The sequence below is a fragment of the Symphalangus syndactylus genome, chromosome 4 (assembly GCF_028878055.3).
Source record: "Symphalangus syndactylus isolate Jambi chromosome 4, NHGRI_mSymSyn1-v2.1_pri, whole genome shotgun sequence".
NCBI lineage: Eukaryota > Metazoa > Chordata > Mammalia > Primates > Hylobatidae > Symphalangus > Symphalangus syndactylus.
Window position 1 is genome coordinate 125,034,522 of NC_072426.2, and position 20,436 is coordinate 125,054,957.

General features: G+C 42.4%; 1 protein-coding gene across 8 annotated transcripts in view; it reads right to left on the reverse strand.

Annotated features, from left to right (window-relative positions):
- Positions 1-20,436, reverse strand: part of GATB (glutamyl-tRNA amidotransferase subunit B) — an 81,790-nt gene that overhangs the window by 42,653 nt on the left and 18,701 nt on the right. For 4 of the 8 annotated variants that reach the window (XM_055276121.2, XM_063638271.1, XM_055276125.2 and 1 more), the window contains exons 3-5: positions 4,987-5,100; positions 2,468-2,666; positions 1,595-1,717 (exon numbers count right to left, since the gene is read on the reverse strand). In XM_055276121.2, the coding sequence (XP_055132096.1) occupies positions 1,595-1,717; positions 2,468-2,666; positions 4,987-5,100 (436 nt within the window). Of the gene's footprint in view, positions 1-1,289; positions 1,443-1,594; positions 1,718-2,467; positions 2,667-4,986; positions 5,101-20,436 lie in introns of all 8 variants that reach the window. The other 4 variants (XR_008657270.2, XM_055276120.2, XM_063638270.1 and 1 more) reach the window with 2 other exon arrangements.

The following is a 20,436-nucleotide window of genomic DNA, read 5'->3' on the forward strand; positions in this document are numbered from 1 at the left end:
GACATTATTAGTACATTCATTGTAATATAGCTTTAGTCAGAAGTCCCCAACCCGGGGGCCATGGACAGGTACTGGTCTGTGGCCTGTTAGGAACCAGGCAGCACAGCAGGAGGTGAGTGGTGGGCAAGAGAGCCAAGCTTCATCTGTATTTACAGTTGCTCCTTATCCCTCACATTACCATCTGAGCTCCGCCTCCTGTCAGATCAGCCATGGCATTAGATTCTCACAGGAGCACGAACTCTATTGTGAACTGTGCATGAGAGGGATCTAGGCTTTGTGCTCCTTATAAGAATCTAATGCCTAATAATCTGTCACTGTCTCCCATCACCCCCAGATGGGACCATCTAGTTGCAGGAAAATCAGCTCAGGGCTCCCAGTGATTCTACATTATAGTGAGTTGTATAATTATTTCATTATATATTACAATGTAATAATAGAAATAAAGTAGACAATCAATGTAATGCACTTGAATCATCCTGAATCCACCCTGCCTTTGGCCCCCCAAGTCCAGGGAAAAATGGTCTTCCACGAAACTGGTCCCTGGAGCTAAAACGGTATAGAAAATAAGCAAGTTCTGTCCTCAGATTCAACATGTACCAGGGCTCTGATGTTATAATCTGTTGCTTATTACACATCCTATGTGACAAATGTGGCATTACAAATCCAGAAGTCCCCCTGTAACATGCAAATACATTATGTGACATGCTAAGCTTCGTAAATAGTATTATCAACCAGCACGGAGATGAGCATCATCATCAATGGGATTTCCTGGGCACCTGCTGTGACCATTGTACCATGCTATGGAAAAATGCAATTGTAGATTCAGAAACTATATTTTGTCTCCTCTCCATCAGGGTGTGCTCTGAGGGTGGCAGAAGTTTTCCAAAAGTCCCTAGGAACAGAGAACAGGAGAAAATGATAGCAGAGGCTACCCCTTATGGACTTATGGGAGAGCAAAGCAGTACCAGACCAGGGCAAAGGACACCTACAGCCATGAGGAAATTGAGTGTGACCAAAACCTATGATCTTTATATGCAATTTGCAAATGCTTATGATGTGTGGTCTGGTCCCAAGGGTGCAGGTGTTTCTTTTATTTGTTTTAGTTTCCTACTGTATTTCCACTGAACTTAATTAAGATTTTATCTCAGGGTAAAGTTTTCATAATCTTGGCTTACAGTCAATATAATTTGGCTTCCACTGTATATGGATGAAAAATCTACAAAAGGAAAGAAACAGACCCAAAGGAAAAGAGACAACTAATTATGAAGTGCTATCTATGCGGAACTCACTAAGAACTGTTCTTGATAAACACAGTGTCTTCTTCCTGAGAAAGACTGAACTGTTCAAAGCCATTATTTCATTAAGGGTTTGGTGTCTCTGCAATGTTGTTGGTCGTATATTTATATTTGGTTGGGGGCTCATCAAAGAATCCAAGGAAAATTCTAAAAAAACAAACAAAAAAACAGGGTTGCAAAAGGCTGGGGAAAAAATGGCTGCAAACAACCTCAATAAAGCTGACAGAAAATAAAGTCAGAGAGGTTCTAGAAGGCAGGAAGGGAGAGGGAAAGAAGAATGCTGCTTCTGTGGCTTCTACCTGCCATGTTCGCCTGGCTGGTCCCCAGGGCTTGAAGGATCAGCTGCAGCTCCCTGACAGCTGTTGCTGCCTCTTCTCCACAGGACATGTCGGGCTCCAGGACCACCTCCAGAAGGCCCACTCCTACCAAAGAGGGGCAGAGTCAGCCTCACTGCAGCTCTCCAATTTCACCAACAGAAAAATTAGGCCTAAGTTTCAGGAAAACCCTGCCTTACTGAAGGACTCTCAGAGTGGTTCTAGCCTCTCAATCATTTCTCTTCACTCCCACCATTTTTTTTTTTTTTTTTTTTTTTTTAAAGAGGCGTCATCTTGCTCTGCTGCCCAGGCTGGAGTGCAATGGCATGATCATAGCTCACTGCAGCCCTGAACTTTTGGGCTCAAGTGATCCTCCCACCTCAGCCTCCTGAATAGCTGGGGATACAGGTGTATGGCACCACACCTGGCTGTTAATCTTTTAGCGAGTAGGTCTCACTATGTTGCCCAGCCTGATCTCAAACTCTGTGTACAGTGACCCTCCCGCAGCCTCCTGAGTCGCTAGCATTACAGGTGTAGGCCCCTAGGCTGCATGTTTTGATTTTTAAATGTTTCACTTCTTTTAATGACTGCTTAAAATATCCAGCTGCTGGGTCTGTGACTAGGTGGATAAGTTTGTCTAACTTCAGGGTGAGTTATTAGCAAGCCTAATAATTACAGTTCAAGCCATGTTCGCTAGTCAGCTATGCCAATCCCAATGCTGATATTTTGGTCTCCATCTGTCAGGCTCCTGTGACTGCTTTCTCAATTTGTTTAAGAAAACTCTAGTGGTGAAAAGAGGGCCCTGCAATCCAAGGACTGAAGTAGGAAGAAGAAGTAATGAAAACACTCCAAGCCTACCTGCCCTGTTCAAATCAATGAGCGTCTGAGACCTCAGGTCGTCGTGGAGGCTTTTGCCACTGTCTTGCTCCAACTGGATCTGCTTGATCCTCACCGTCTTGGGGATCACCTGACTCTGCTTCTTCCCTGCACAGATGCCATATATCAAGCTCCCATTCACAGCAATTGGGAGCCTCTGCTGGGTAATTTGGTAGCCTGCCTGCACACAAACATAGGGTAAACATAGTCACTGGTCCACACATAAGAGCTGGGATCCAGTTTACTATCCCTTTTACAATGTCACACAACGACAGGCCTACTTAAAGCAAAAACAGTAACGAGAAAAAAATTAGTTGCTGCATTGCAGCCATCATTGAGCCTGGTCTCTTCCACCCCTGCCATCACCCCTTCACCCTCCCCAAATCCTCCACCCTTGATAACGATGCAATAAACAACATGAATTCATCCCATCGCCCTCACTAAAGTGCTGTATTGGGGAATAACAATAATATCATTGTCAGGGACCCCTAAGAAAAGGATTTATTGTTTCTATCCAGCTCATTAGCCTAAACTCTGCATCTCATTACCAGGCTCCTGGCAGACCCTCCTTATTCGGAATGCTGGCTAAGCATTTTGCCATCTACTCTCCACACGGCCAACAGCAGTTGCTAGTGTGTGTTTAAGCTTGTTTTGTTTCTGCTTTTTAAAGGAATCAATCATGGCAGCTGCCCTCCCTGACCCAACTTCCCTCGCTCCTCCAGTCAGAAAGTGCTGTGACACTCCCCCTCCATTAATGGAAGGCAGATGGTAGTAAAGCACTGATGGATCCTGCAAGGATCCCTCACCTGCTTCTAAGTGGAAAGGAAGAACTACTTTCAAACGCACAGAGGCACCAATGCGCACTAAAGACATAGCAGGTCAATGAGGAGAATTGGAGAAGAATAGAAAGTAAAAGCAAAGGCATCTGTGGCACTTGCTAGGTCCCAGGCATTGCTCTCACTGTGTTCCACTCAGTTAATTCCACAACAATCCCAGGAAGGAGGAACAAGGCACGGAGGGATTAGGACCTTGCCGACAGCCACATACAGAGCTAGTGAGCATCAGTGTCAACGTCTGAATTCAGATGGTCAGGCTCCAAAATCCGTGTCTTTCACCACTTGGCAGGCCAGCAGTTTAAGAACTTTAACTGCATCAGAAATACTACTGTGCTTGTCAAAAGACAGACTGCTTGGCCCAACCTCAAAGGTTTCCGATTCAGTAGGTCGAGGGTGGGGCCTGAAGATTTATATTTCTTACCAGTTCCCAGGAGATGATGATGTCAGTGCCCTGGGGACCACACTTTGAGAATCATGCAAAAGGCTAACCTGTTTTCTATGCTGAGACGGGAAGTCTCAATTTGTAAAACTAACCTCTGGGTAGGGTTGTTGGATAAAATATAGGACACCCAGTTAAATCTGAATTTCAGAAAAAACAACAAATGCTTTATTATATGAGTATGTCCCATGAAACTCTGGATTATTTGAACTATCTGGGCCACAAAGACCAGAAAACCACAGATGATCAAAACATCTCATTTTAGTCATATTATTACTAAATCTCCCACCTCAACCAAACTGTCTGTCACTCTGAAAAGATAAAGAAAGGCGGTTTAATTCTTTCCGCCCTACCAAACGGTAGACTTGCTGAGAGGCTGGAGGCCAGAGGGGAAAAGCAGCAGCCACTGGAGAACGCAGGTCTTACTTGTATTTTTTATTTAATTCTACTCGTGCCCTCACCCACTAAAAAACAGCTCGCCCCCATCTTCAGTTCAAGGAGAATGAGGTGAAGCAACATCATCACTGTTGTTTTTCTGAATTAGACCAAACGGAACATTATTTTGGGGAACTCATTCAACATTTCAGTTTTGTTCCAGTTCAATAGTATGAAAAATTGGCTCTCACTCACATGGTGTGGCTTAAAGAAAAAAACTTTTTAATTTTCAGAAAAAAGCGGGTCAATATGGAGTTTACTGCTCAGCCAATTACTGTTCTTGGTCCAGATTTCTGGTTCATGTTTCCGCTTACTACTGTCCACTTACTTGCTCCTTGTGAGATGACAGAAATGTCTCCAAAGGAGACAGCCCTATTATTGGGAACTTCAACTTAAAAGTGAGACGCTCTCGCTCTGCTGACAGAGCTACAGTATGCATTTACTGTTGCATCAGCCAGAGCCTTAGCTTTTGTACTAACAGGCAATTAGCACCAAATACCACGGCCAGGCTGAGCCCGCGAACACTGGCTTCTACTCCCTATGCAATTATGAGCGAGCCACCAGAAGCATGAGGTAAGCAAGAAGTCAGCAATCAGGACAATTGCATCCAATCTAGTAAACATCAGGGGCACCTGCCTACATCAGGGCTGGGCAGAACTTCCCGCTGGGATGGACACAGTGCTGGCTGAAAATATGAGAGGCACAGCCCCTTTCCTTCGCTCCGACCACCCACAGCAGGGCTGGCCCAGCTTTGAGAACTTGCAGTGGGGTGGATCACAAAGTGTACTTACAGGGAGGTCTGCATAGAAGTAGTGCTTCCTGTCAAACAAGGACTTCTTGTTTATGTGGCAGTTCAGAGCCAGGCCTGTCATCACCGCCGCTTCTACACACCTCCTGTTGAGAACCTATGGGAACACAACACACAGTTCCTCTCAGAACCGCAGGCTGAACAAATGCTTCTCCCACACACTGACATCCTCACTGAATATGCAACTTGGCCCTTCAACAGGCATTATCTCTGGTTCTCTGGGTGGGCAGCTCCAGTTCACAAGCCAACTCTGTTTGCCTGGGAATCAGGGAAAGGATATAAAGAAGAAAATGCATGCAGCAGTGGGTCCCACCGGGCACTTAATGAACTGCCACATCGGGAACCCTTTCCCCCAATGCCCAGCATCAAAGCTAACAGGAAGAGTCGCAGAAAAGCTTAGCAGAGTGGTTACTACATAGAATAAATCTAATCTCACTCCCTGTACAAACAGAATAAGGGGCCAGTCAGAATACACAAGAGGCACTGATTGCTGAGAGGAGTCCTGATGAAGGGTGGCTTCACTTTGACAGAAAAGAATGAACTTCTGAAAACGACAGGGCCGTAGCCATTTTCTCAAGGGCTAGGAAATGTGGCACAGCTGTTGCCTGGCTTTCCGTCCATGCCAGGCCAACTCCCTAAAAGTGGAATGCCAACGGAGGGCCTGTCCCACAAACCAGACCACTCCATGCTGCTAGTCTCTCTGGGGGCACCTGGTGCTCCAGTTCCCTCTGGGTGCCACCCTGTCCCACTTACAGGAGTGAATGACTAAGAAATGGCTGGCACACTTCCCAGCATCAAAGAATGTGAACAGCTTTTAAGAACACTGGGGGTCTGGAACTAGACAGACAATGAGATAATGTAGCCAAGGAGAAGGAGCATTAAGTTCTCGAGTCAGGTTCAAATCCCACTTCTGCTGTGACTAGGAGCCTCGGTTTCCTTGTGTCTAAAAGTGGGATTTAAGATCTACTTTGCAGAATGGATAAAGTGATAGCTGGAACACCTCCCCTAAGGTAGAGATTCAATAAATAGTTCATTTCCCTACTCTACTTTGGGAAAATTTTGGAGGATGTCACGTTTGCAGATGAAATATATTTCTGTTTTTGTTAGGATATTTATGATGTTCTTTAGTATATTTAATATACTATTATTGATATAGATAGGGCTTTCTAGTTGAGCATTTCCACATCCACCATTTTATTTCAGCCTCACAGCAACCCTATAAAATAAGGAATCTCTATTATTCCAATATTTCAGATTAAAAAAACAAAACTAAGACCCGAAGAGTCTAAAACATTTGCCCAAATCACAGAACTGGCAAGTGGTAAAGCTGCCTGTAAAGCCCACACACGCCCTGGCCGAGAGGCAGCAAACAGAACTTCTGTGGTTCAGGGACTGGCTCTTTAGGCTGGGATGACGAGTATAGACCAAACACAGATTTTAAAAACAAATTTGTATGACAAAATGGAAGGGGCATTTCTATTTACTGCAATATACAGTCCCCAAAGAAAACCCAAACAAGGGCCAGGCATGGTGGCTCAGGCCTGTAATCCCAGCACTTTGGGAGGCCAAGGCGGGTGGATCACGAGGTCAGGAGATTGAGCCCATCCTGGCTAACACAGTGAAACCCCGTCTCTACTAAAAATACAAAAAATTAGCCGGGTGTGGTGGTGGGCTGTAGTCCCAGTTACTTGGGAGGCTGAGGCAGGAGAATCACTTGAACCCAGGAGGTGGAGGCTGCAGTGAGCCGAGATCGCACCACTGCACTCCAGCCTGGGTGACAGAGCGAGACTCCATCTCAAAAAAAAAAAAAGAAAAAGAAAAAAAGAAAACCTAAACAAATCTCCCGCCTAGTGACAACATCACACCCTTATTTTTCAGGACTCAGGTTATAAGATGGAGCCATTTCACAGTTTCTATTTGGAGTTCTTCATTCTGTGCCTAATAATGTCAGCTCTGCAGCAATAAAGATTTTCAAGAAAAGATGTGTGGGGAACAGGAGGCTCTAATTATTGATGTTTTCACTTGCCTAATGTTTGGCATTTTACTGAGCGGTTGTTACCGAGATACAAATATAGCTGGTGGAGAATCTCGCCAAATTCAAGCCTGATGATTCGGGTCCAGGCACACAGAACATGAAGCTGCAGTCCCGACCCTGGGCTTTGCTCTTCCTGGGGTCAGAATGCAGCCAGCCAGGGCTGGCTCGTAAGCTGCCTGACTCCTGGTCTGTACCAGTTCTGCCTCATCATTCCCTCTGCTTTCCTAACCACTGCTTTCGCTCTCATTTCAAGCCACTTTGCCCCTGGGACCAAGCTGCTTCCTCCTTCTAGGCATGAAGAGAACCCAGGTTATTTTGTTTGTTTATTTTCAAGCATGCACCATAGCCTCCCTGTGGGAGAAGAGTTGAGGACCATCACAGACTCTGTGTCCGTCTGCACACAAGTGCACGGGCACTTCATAAACCACCACTTTCCAGAGAAGAAGGCAGTAAAACACACAAACATTACAGTGATACTGAGAATATGCTTTAATCTTTTTTTGATGATTTAGAAGCCATGAAGTACTTCAAGGTCAGAATTATAAGCATCAATCATCACACGTTACAGCTGCAGAGGGCCTAGTAAACAGAGAGTGCCAGTTAGAAGAATGCCAAGAAAAAAAGGAATTTCCTAGGATCTTAGCCAAGCTGCTGTGGAAGATGGAGGTCCAGGTCAGCATGTTCTGAGGATAGGATACAGAATGGGAAAATTCAACTTGGGCTGTCTTCACTCCGAAAAAAAAAATTCTTACATGTCTATAAAGCACTAAACTTTAGGGGTACAGAGATAAATAGGACTCTGTCTCTGCTCTCAATGAATCTGCAGGGGTGACATGAACCTGCCAGCATCTGCAAACCCTTTTCAAGTTTGTCTTTCATACTAGGGTGACCCTGCTAAAATTGTGAATCTGTGGCATTCTGTTACCTGAAGTCCCTCAATGGCCCCTGATGTTCCCACGACAAAGGCCAAGCTCTGACATGATCAAACTTCTGCCTACATCTTCAATTTCATCTACTACCACGTCCCCCTACAACACCTCTGGTGTAGTTCCTCTGTGCAAACCGTGCTGATCTTCTGATTCTCCCCATTCTTATTCCCTTCAAAATCCTAGTGAGATGTCACCACCTCTGTGAAGCCTTCCTTGTTGTCCTTTCTGTGTACCTCTTCTGACCTTCTACACACTCCCATTGGGGCTTCTATCACAGTGGATTGAATTTGTTCACATATATTTCCACACCATTGCACATTTCATGAGGATGGGAATTGTCTGTTCACCCTTGTATCCCTGGAGCCTAATACAGAACCTGAAAAATTGTGGTGCTTGATTAATGTGTGTTGAACTCAAAGAAGGAGGGAGGGGATGATATCAATGGACGATTTCAGAGAGGCAGTGATGCCCCAGTCTCCTCTATGGTGTTACCTGCCACATGCTGGCCTGCAAACTTGTTTCTGGAAGTGCCCTGAAGTGACAACTGATTGTGTGTGATATGATCAAGATGTAATTTAAAAACTAAAAAGACTAACTTGGCTTGAAGAAAGTATGTCCCAGAATTTCTTTGTAATTAAATGACTACAAAGGATCTCAGGGTTAGCCATAGCAGCTCTTGTTTGGAAAGAAGGCAGCAATCTTTGGTACTCACGCAGCACACCTTTCTCAGCTGAGCCTTCAGAGGCTTCTTTTTGGCTTCAGGAAGGGTCAGCAGCGAGTATTTATTGTGCGCTGACACCGTGTCAGGAGGTGTGCTGCACATCACACACACATGCCATTGAATCCTCTCATTTCTATGGTAGATACTATTATCCTCATCTTACAATGAAGGGAAGCACAGAGATGACACAGTTTGGCCAGGGTGACACCTGGAAGTGGCAGAGCCAGGAAGTCAGACCCCAGAACCCAGTCTCTCAACCACTATATTCAATCTGAAATCTTACAAGAAAAAAGCATGTTAGTTTTAGCTATCAAGACTACTAATACCAGGCCATAACTCCAGAGCAGCACCTCAACCCAAATCCTACTGCACATCATTTAAGGCAGATGCTATTTCTAATGTGTTTCTTCTTGCCAGTTTCTCCCTCTTTTTTTTTTTTTTTTTTTTTTTTTTTTTTGAGACGGAGTCTCGCTCTGTCGCCCAGGCTGGAGTGCAGTGGCGCAATCTCGGCTCACTGCAAGCTCCGCCTCCCGGGTTCACGCCATTCTCCTGCCTCAGCCTCTCCGAGTAGCTGGGACTACAGGCGCCCGCCACCGCGCCCGGCTAATTTTTTGTATTTTTAGTAGAGACTAAAACCGTGGTCTCGATCTCCTGACCTCGTGATCCGCCCGCCTCGGCCTCCCAAAGTGCTGGGATTACAAGCGTGAGCCACCGCGCCCGGCCCAGTTTCTCCCTCTTTAGATTTGTTTTCAGATGTTAAACTCTCAGAGGGCAAGCATTGTTTTCTTTTAACTACATGAAAGAATTGAGTGTTCTTTCAGTGCAGTCTCTGGCATGTGGAGTGCTTGGTGATGGGTGAGCCTATATGTTTTCTCAACGAGCAGAGGATGTTCTATTGCTAGACTTCAGAAACCCTTAGACACAGGTACCCATACAATGATTTATTAAATAAGAGGCTAATTCTTCTATTTAATCAGAAGACGAGAAAGCTGTGATGGGTAGAGGTAGGAGATGAGATAAATACACAGTGGGTGGCCAACAAATTTTATGACTAGTAGAAAGAGATAAGGCACATAATGGCCAGGAAAAAGATCTTGGGGTGGTGGGTGGCGGGAGTAGCAAATGATTTTTAATAAAGAATTGCTTGTTTGGCTTATTGTAAGACCTGAGTAGTGCTACAATCATAACTTGTTTGAAACCTAAGATACATCCAGCTCATAAGGCAGCATAAACAACTCAGAGTTTGCATGAGACCTCTAAGGGGACACGGTGACCCCAATTTGAGAAACAGGCTTCTAGTTTTAACATTTATTTAGCTAAACCAGACAAACATTCCGTGATCTCTGAGACCATCATTTAACAACAACTCCCAACACTTTCAAACAAATCACCAAGTTCTACACATTCTACTTTCTTAACATTTCTTGATTTTTCCCCTCCTCCTCTTGCCTTCAGTTTTAATTCAGGTCTTTGTTTAAACACCACCCACTCCCACCAGGACTTCTGCCACTCACCACCTGGCCAGGAGGTTTCTCTGCCTCCATTTTCAGCCCTCTAGTCTCTCTTCTACACCTCTCCTAGGGTGACCTTTTTGAAGGATAAATCCGTTCATGTAATTCCTCTGCTTAAAATCCTTTTCACTGCTTCCCAGTCCTAAGAGGATAAAGTCCAATTGCCTAGCAGAGGCTTCAATGCTCTTGGTGGTCTACCCCGACCACCTATCTAGCTTCCTCTTCCTCCAGTCCCCCTGACCACCATGCTCCTGCAGCCAAATGTGAGACATGCTTTCATACAAACTGCTGCTTCTGCTGGGAATGCCCTTCTTCCTCATCTGCTTGAGCAGATCTTAGTGTCTGGCAAGACTTTCGGATGTCACCTCTTTTGTGACATCTTTCCCACCACTACTACAGTCTAGGTCTTTCTTCCGTTTAGCTCCCCTGGCACTTGGGGAACACACTGTCTCCCCAAACAGACTTAGTTCCCTGAGGGCAGTCAGGTCATTTTGTCTTATTCTTCTTTGCCCCATCACCTAAATATAATACCAAGCTGATTAAATGAGATAATGAATAATTTAACATTTCCTTTATCAACATCCAAAAGACTATAAGCTGTGACGTAAAAGCAAATTGTTCTACAAAATGTATGAATCAGGAAAAGGAAACCACTCTTTTAACACAGGGACTTTATTACACATGAGAGAAGAGCTGAAACGTCAAAGATGGCACATTTGGGCAAGTTAAGAGATTCTCAACAGCAGGAGGCCACTCCTATCACAGGGTATTGGGGCCATCAGAGGATGCTGGAAACACACTAGAAGCTGCAGCCATGGGTAAGACCCATCCTCTATCAGAGATGTTGCTGGAGGCAGAGTGAAGGTGAAATACCCTCTTGCTCCTTTCCTCCTACCTCTAGTCTTTTATCAGAGCCTCCCGCTGGCCTAACCCAGCCAGAAGCCAGCCGAGGTGGGGCTCTAGGATCTGTAGCCTGCAGGAGCAGCCTCCCTGCCATTCAGAGTGGAGCAGCAAAGTGGTGTAGCACAGAGCTGAGAATACACAGGCCATGACTACCACAGCAAATACATACAGTTCTATGTTCATTTCTGTCCTTTTTTCTTTTGATAAATAAACAGCTATTCAATAAAACAATGCCACTCTCTAGTCTGTCCAATCAACTTAAAACTGAACATTTTGTGGACACCCTTTTCACATGCGTAGAGCCAAGAATTATATAATCCAGCTAATTTATAAGGAACATTTGTGATAACTCATCTGGATTGAACTCAACTGTAAATCTACATTAAATACCAGGAAAGGGTTTGCTAAGCAAATTAACAGAATAAAGAAGATTATATAACTTACTTAAGTCCATAAAGTATTCTCTAGGATTTTAGTACTTTTATGTGAAATTCCACTAATTACAAATAAATCTATTCACAAAAGCCAGTCTCTAGGATCTATACTGAGAAATATCTTGTTATGTACTTCAAAGGAATAAAATTGAATGTCTTTCTAAATAGTCCTCAGTTCACACCATTTCTCTCCCCTTCCTACTTTGCCCTCAATTGGTGAGCCCATGATGCTGTAACACCCAAAGTTAGTCCAATAAGTATCAGCACATCCTTAAAAAATTGAGGCGACATGGCAAGACTAGAGTCCTTACTGAAAATCCAGATGGCAATTCCTCTCAGGCATCAAAACAAAGAGTAGAAGGTGATATTTTCCAAAAAGCCCACATGGCAGTTACTCTGTGAAACTGATGCTATACATGACAAATCTGATAATTAGGACATAGCATGGTAAATGCTTTAATTTATGGAGAGAAAGCAATTAAGATTTATTAAGTAAAAAGAAGGCAGTAAAACAGGCCTTTATCTTACTGCTAACCATAAATTTGTCTCAAAGCATGAACTCCCTCTGATTCGTATTCAAAGCAAAAGTTAACCACACAGATAAATTTTCATTACAGTTGAGAATATTGCTCCCGTTTCTGCACCCCTACACCGCTTCTCACCACTGAGCCCTTTTATCATCACCCAAAACAAATACAAAACCTCTTGTGCTATAATAATTAAGCTTGCTTAATTATTATTATATCAGTTAATTTTTTAAAGTGGAATTTTACCATCCAAAGGTACTCCTTTTATGCAGGTGTTAAGTATTTATATTAACAGAACCACATAAATATATATGTTCTTTATCCTTAAACACAGGCATTGCCTAGGGACAAGAAGAATGTGAAGGCTACATTTCCTCTTTTGTTTAAATCCCTCTTTCCCAAAGGGGAAAGAAAATCAAATAGCCATTGCATAGGAAGCAACTCTGATTCCAAAGAAGAGAAGTGTAGTCTGGCAGGTTCAACTATCCCCAGCTGCCAGTTTTCTCCTATTCTGAGCTCTCTTATACTAATTCCATTCCCCAGGGGTGGTCAGGAGCAAGGGGAGGAAATTTTCCTTGGTCCAGAGTGTCAAAAGTCCCATTTTTCTCATCTGGGATTCCATCCTCTTCCTGCCTTTGCCTACCTAGCAAGCTCAGGAGGCCACAGTCACCATGAGACAGGCACTTGATGTCAGCATGGCATTCGGCACTGGGGCTATCTCTCTTTTCTTTTCTTCTTTTTGAGACAAGGTCTTACTCTGTCGTCCAGGTTGGAGTGCAGTGGCCTGATCATAGCTCAAGGCAGCCTAGATCTTCCAGGCTCAGGGGAAACTCCCACTTTCGCCTCCTGAATAGCTGGTACCACAGGTGTGAGCCACCATGCCTGGTTAATTTTTTAATTTATATTTTGAAGAGATGAGGTCTTGCTATGTTGCCCAAGCTGCTCTTGAACTCCTGGGCTCAAGTGATGTGCCCGCCTCAGCCTCCCAAAGTGCTGAGATTTCAGGCTTCAGTCACCATGCCCGGCCCTTTATTGCTTTTCCATGGACCACTGGAATACTAAGATCTGAGATTTACCTCTGGGATTTTAGAAAAAGGACAGAAAAGTCTTTGGCCTACATCAGTCCTAGGTCCACCCCTAACCTGGATGAAAAGAGCTCTCCCATGATAACAATTTGGTTTGCTTGGATTTCACTTTGGGATTGGAGGCCAGTGGCCCAACTACTACAGCATACATTTGTGAAGTCTCATACTTGGCCAGTTAGCCATGTTAGATAGGGAGGTTACAGTGGTTGGCGGCTAGTAAAAGACAAGACTGGGTGTGTGGGTTAACTGGTCTCTATTCCTTGTTCCCACAACATTCTCAACAGTTACTAATCTGGCATTACTCACTGGTGATTAACCTGATCTCTGAGAAGACTTATACTAATTGATGAACTAGGACAAAACTTAGTCAGAAAGAACAATCTGAATCTCACTCCTCACACTAGCCATGTTATCTTGTACAAATTACCTTACCTCTCTAGGCCTCACTTTCCTTATCTGTTTAGGGAAGAATAGTTATTTGGCAGGATTGTTCTATGAATTAAATAAAACAACTTCACACATAGCAGACACTTAGTAATACTAGTTTCAGAATGAAAGTGTTATTAAATGCAAAGTGCCTAGCTCAACTGAATCTTTCATATGTAAACTTTTCCAGGAGGCATGGGAATTTGATGAGAAAAGGGCTAAACAGCTCCATAGATCCATTAGTCTGGATTTATAATCCAAAATAAGGCAAAACAGATGCTGAAATTATGTCAACATAATATTTCCCCCTTAAATGATAACCAACACCTTTTGTGATAATTACTTGTGTTATCTCTAGTGGAACAGAGACCATATTTCTTAATGTCTCCGGGAGCTTATATGACTTCATTTTCTCTGTTTTATAATGAAGCAAAAATTTCCTGGATAACCTTGTATGCTTTCCCATGGCCAAAAAGAGCTCCCATGTGCACTAAAAGAAATGAGCTTCCAACAGGCTGAAGTTACAAACCAGTTAACTGAGCCAATTTTTACTCCCGTCTCATTCTTGCCTGCCACACATCTGTAACTTCCTGTCTTCTAAGCTAGTAGCTACTTTTGAAATTCAATGAGAATTGATGAAGAAGAGATGTATAAAGGACATGGGAATCAAGTAAAAACACAAAACCAAACAAACAATCAAAAATATTGTTCTTTTTGAATACAACTTTAGAATATGGCCAGGATCTTTAGTGAAGAAAGATTTCTCCTACTTCATCTCTGAATATTTGTCTTCCTCTTGTTTATAACTTTTAAAAAAAAGTATATTAATATTTAAAAAGCTAAAACACAAACTCATTCATTTTAGATTTGCCCCATACTGAAACTGTCAAGTCTTTTCTGACGTGTCCTAAAATTTACTCATCAGACTCTACACCTGGAGAGATCTGATGCAATGACAAACTATTTCACATCACTGAAACTCAAGAGGTATTGGTGATAGTAACAAGAAACATTAATTTCATGACTGAAAAGCTCTAATGATCAGAATGAGATTTACTTTCTTCTTTATATATAAGATTAGTATTAAGTTGAAAGATTTGACTATTGCTAAGAAACAAAACAACTGTCTTGAACCAACCAAACTCTAAGTAAGAAATGCAACTAAGTATTCACTATTGATATGAATACAGGATCAGGTATGAAACAGGCCTATGAATATCAGAAACAAATTCCTAGAGACACATGCCATTCTGTCAAAAGTGCACCTGCTATATATTCACCAGCCTCACAAATGTCCTGAGAAGTTGGTCTTTTGGAAGAGTCTATCAGGACAGAGACTTTTAGGAAGAAAAAGCTACCTTTAATTTCATATATCCAATAGGAATGCATATAGCATCATCTTAGAGACTTCTTAGTAAGTCATAAAATCATGGAGCTTCGTAAGAGAAAGAAAGAAAAAACCGCAAACTTTCATAGGGCAAACTCCCTATTTCCTTAATTACGTTTGCTTTAGGAATAGATAGTAAGATAAAATAACTGGCCTGGGCATTTCAAAACTGTCAATGTTATGAAGAAAGGAAAGAAGGAAGAGAGAGAAAGAGAGGAAAGGAAAGGAAAAGAAACAAAAAGAAAAAGGACTAAAGAGGCATGACAACTAAATGCAATGGGTGCTCTTTGACTGGATCTTTTATTGGGGGAAAAATAAAGGAAAATACTGAGACAACTGTGCAAACCTGAATATGAACTATGTTTTAAATAACAGTATTCCATCAACGTTAGCTCTCCTGAGTGTGATAATCATACTGTGATCATAGAAGTGAGCATTTTTATTCTTAGGAGATAGCTGCTAAGATATTTAGAGAGGAAGTGCCATGATGTCTGCAACTTACTCTCAAATGGCTCGTCCAAAGGAGGAAAAAAAAAATCTAGGTGCAGGATGGATTTCATTGTGCTAGTCTTTCAACTTTTCTGTAAGTTTTAATTTTTTCAAAATAAAAAATGTTGAAGAGAGTGGAAAGGTTGGGTAATTCTTCTATCTAGGTGAGATGGTACAAGCCTCCCACACAAAACTCAAGGAATTTATTAACTATGAAGAGAAGAAGGAGAGTCCCTAAAGGAGGCAGGAGCTATTGAAACTGATGCTGGTTGGATCATGGCGGACGGGAGGCAGGACTAGATTGCAGCTCCAGACAGAGCAGCATGCGGAGGCTTGCATAGTGAATTTTACCTCCAGATCAGCTGCAAGAGCTGGCGAGCAATCCTGAGAAAACTGCTCCTACAGGACCCGGGAGACACCCCAAATACTCTGGGAGGTGGAAAGCCTCAGGCAAGTTTTCAAGCCCTACTTGCCCTCTGCCTGGAAACAGACTCGGGGTGTGGTGGGAGTGAGACTGGCCCTTTGGTTTGTGTGGGAGCTGGGTGAGGCCTGTGACTGCTGGCTTTCCCCTACTTCCCTGACAACCCGCATGACTCAGCAGAGACAGCCATAAATCCTCCTAGGCATACAACTCCAGTGACCTGGGAATCTCATACCCATCATCCACAGCAGCCGCAGCAAGACCCGCCCAAGGAGAGTCTGAGCTCAGACATGCCTAGCCCTGCTGCCACCTGATGGTCCTTCCCTACTCACCCTGGTAATGGAAGACGAAGGACATACAATCTTGGGAGTTCTAGGGCCCCGCCCACCACTGGTCCCTCTCCACACTACAGCTGATGCTCTCTGGAAAGCACCACCTCCTGGCAGGAGGCCAACCAGCACAAAAATAGAGCATTAAACCACCAAAGCTAAGGACCCCCATGGAGTCCACTGCACCCTCTGCCACCTTCACCAGAACAGGCGCTGGTATCCACGGCTGAGAGAACAATGGATGGTTCGCATCACAGGACTCTGTGCAGACAGCCCCCAGTGCCAGCCCGGAGCCAGGAAGACTCACTGGATGGCTAGACCCAGAAGACAGACAACAGTCACTGCAGTTCAGCTCAAAGGAAGCCACATTCACAGGAAAAGGGAGAGAGTATTACATCAAGGGAACACCCCATGGGACAAAAAGACCTGAACAACAGCCTTCAGCCCTGGACCTTCCCTCTGACAGAGCCTACACAAATGAGAAGGAACCAGAAAACCAACGCTGGTAATATGACAAAACAAGGCTTTTCAACACCCCCCAAAAATCACACTAGTTTACCAGCAGTGAATCCAAATCAAGAAGAAATCCCTGATTTATCTGAAAAAGAATTCAGGTCAGCTATTAAGCTAATCAGGGAGGGACCAGAGAAAGGCGAAGCCCAATGCAAGGAAATCCAAAATATGATACAAGAAGTGAAGGGAGAAATATTCAAGGAAATAGATAGCTTAAAGAAAAAACAATAAAAAATTCAGGAAACTTTGGACACACTTTTATAACTGAATGACAATAATGACATAACCTATCAAAACCTCTGGGATACAGCTAAGATGGTGCTGGGAGGAAAGTTCACAGCCCTAAACACCTACATCAAAAAGTCTGAAAGAGCACAAACAGACAATCTAAGGTCACACCTCAAGGAACTAGAGAAATAAGAACAAACCAAACCCAAACCCAGCGGAAGAAAAATAACCAAGATCAGAGCAGAACTAAATGAAATTGAAACAAACAAAAAAATACGAAAGATAAATGAAACCAAAAACTGGTTCTTTGAAAAGATAAATAAAATTGATAGACCATTAATGAGATTAACCAAGAAAAGAAGAGAGAAAATCCAAATAACCTCACTGCGAGACGCAACAGGAGATATTACGACTGACACCACTGAAATACAAAAGATCATTCAAGGCTACTATGAACACCTTTAGGCACATAAACTAGAAAACCTAGACGAGATGAATAGATTCCTGGAAAAATACAACTCTCCTAACTTAAATCAGGAAGAATTAGATACCCTGAACAGACCAATAATAAGCAGCGAGATTGAAACAGTAATTTAAAAATTGCCAACCAAAAAAAGTCCAGGACCAGATGATTCACTGAAGAATTCTATCAGACATTCAAAGAATTGGTATCAATCCTTTTGACACTATTCCACAAGATAAAGCGGGAACCTTCCCTAATTCATTCTATGAAGCCAGCATCACCCTAATACCAAAATCAGGAAAGGACACAAACAAAAAAGAAGATATCCTCGATGAACGACAGATGCTAAAATCCTTACAAAATACTAGCTATCCACATCCAACAACATGTCAAAAAGATAATCCACCATGATCAAGTGGGTTTCACACCAGGGATGCAGAACTGGTTTAACATATGCAATTCAATAAATGGGATACACCACATAAACAGAATTAAAAACAAAAATCACATGATCACCTCAATAGATGCAGAAAGGGCATTCGACAAAATCCAGCATCCCTTTATAATTAAACCCTCAGCAAAACTGGCACACAAGGGATATAACGTAATAAAAGCCATCTATGACAAACCCACAGCCAACATAATAATGAATGAGGGAAAAGTTGAAAGCATTCCCTCTGAGAACTGGAACAAGACAAAGATGCCACTCTCACCACTCCTCTTCAATATAGTACTGGACGTCCTAGCCAGAGCAATCAGACAAGAGAAAGAAATAGAAGGCATCCAAATTGGTAAAGTGGAAGTCAAACTGTCCCTGTCTGCTGACGATATGATCGTTTACTTTGAAAACCCTAAAGACTTCTCCAGAAAGCTCCTAGAACTGATAAAAGAATTCAGCAAAGTTTCCAGATACAATTAACATACACCAATCAGTAGCTCTTCTATATAGCAACAGTGACCAAATGGAGAATCAAATCAAGAACTCAACCCCTTTTAAAATAGCTGCCAAAAAAATAAAATACTTAGGAATACACCTAACAAAAGAGTTGAAGGACCTCTACAAGGAAAACTACAAAACACTGCTGAAAGAAATCACAAATGACACAAACAAATAGAAACACATCCCATGCTCATGGATGGGTAGAATCAATCTTGTGAAAATGACCATAGCGCCAAAAGCAATCTAAAAAGTCAACACAATCCCCATCAAAATACCACCATCATTCTTCACAGAGTTAGAAAAATTCATATGGAACCAAAAAAGAGCCCGCATAACCAAAGCAAGACTAAGCAAAAGGAATAAATCTGGAGGCATCACACTACCTGATTTTAAACTATACTATAAGGCCACAGTCACCAACACAGCCTGGTATTGGCATAAAAATAGGCATAGACCAATGGAACAGAATAGAAAACCCAGAAATAAACCCACATACTTACAGTCAACTCATCTTCAACAAAGCAAACAAAAACATAAAGCGGGGAAAGGACACCCTTTTCAACAAATGGTGCTGGGATAATTGGTTAGCCACATGTAGCAGAATCATACTGGATTCTCGTCTCTCACCTTATACAAAAATCAACTCAAGATGGATTAAGGACTTAAACCTAACACCTGAAACTATAAAAATTCTAGAAGATAACATTTGAAAAACCCTTCTAGACATTAGCTTAGGCAAGGATTTCATGACCAAAAACCCAAAAGCAAAAGCAATAAAAGCAAAGATAAATAGCTGGGACCTAATTAAACTAAAGAGCTTTTGCATGGCAAAAGAACAGTCAGCAGAATAAACAGAAAACCCACAAAGTGGGAGAAAATCTTCACAATCTATACATCTGACAAAGGACTAATAACGAGAATCTACAACAAACTCAAACAAATCAGTAAGAAAAAAACAAACAATCCCATCAGAAAGTGGGCTAAGGACATGAATAGACAATTCTCAAAAGAAGATATACAAATGGCCAACAAACATATGAAAAAATGTTCAACATCACTAATGATCAGGGAAATGCAAGTCAAAACCACAGTGTGATAGCACCTTACTCCTGCAAGAATGGCCATAATCAAAAAATCAAAAAACAGTAGATGTTGGCCTGGATGCAGCAATCAGGGAACACTTCTACACTGCTGGTGGGAATGTAAACTAGTACAGCTGCTATGGAAAACAGTATGGAGATTCCTTAAAGAACTAAAAGTAGAACTACCATTTGATCCAGCAATCCTACTACTGGGTATCTACCCAGAGGTAAAGAAGTCATTATTTGAAAAAAAAGATAACTGCACACGCATGTTTATAGCAGCACAATTCACAACTGCAAAATCATGGAACCAACCCAAATGCGCATCAATCAACAAGTGGATAAAGAAACTGTGGTATATATATATCTATATATATCTCTATATATATCTATATATATAGATATATATATGATGGAATACTACTCAGCCATAAAAAGAAATAAATTAACAGCATTTGCAATGACCTGGATGGGACTGGAGACTAAGGCGTAAGAATGATACAATGGACTTTGGGGACTCGGAGGAAGAGTGGGAAGGGGGCAAGGGATAAAAGACAACATACATGGTGCAGTCTATACTGCTTGGGTGATGGGTGCACCAGGATCTCACAAACCACCACCGAAGAACTTATTCATGTACCAAATACCACTTGTACCCCAATACCTAATGGAAAAAAAAAGGAGAAACTAATGCTGACTTGTAAACCCCACATCCTGCCACTTCCATTCACTGCTGCTGAAAATCAGCTCTAGAAAGAAAACATTACATATTAAAGCTATCTACCTAAACTTTCCTATGCCATAGATTCAATTAAGCTATGGGATATATTAAAGGCCCTTGTGTATGCAATCAAGTATGGGGCAACCAAAATCTGTTAAGAGAATTCCACAGTATCTAGAGAAAAGTATATAAACCCTGCAAATAGACACCATATACATGCATAATCAAGAGTATGAAAGGAAGATTTGTTCTTTTAACTGGCAGGAAAATAATTTTCCCCAATTGTACC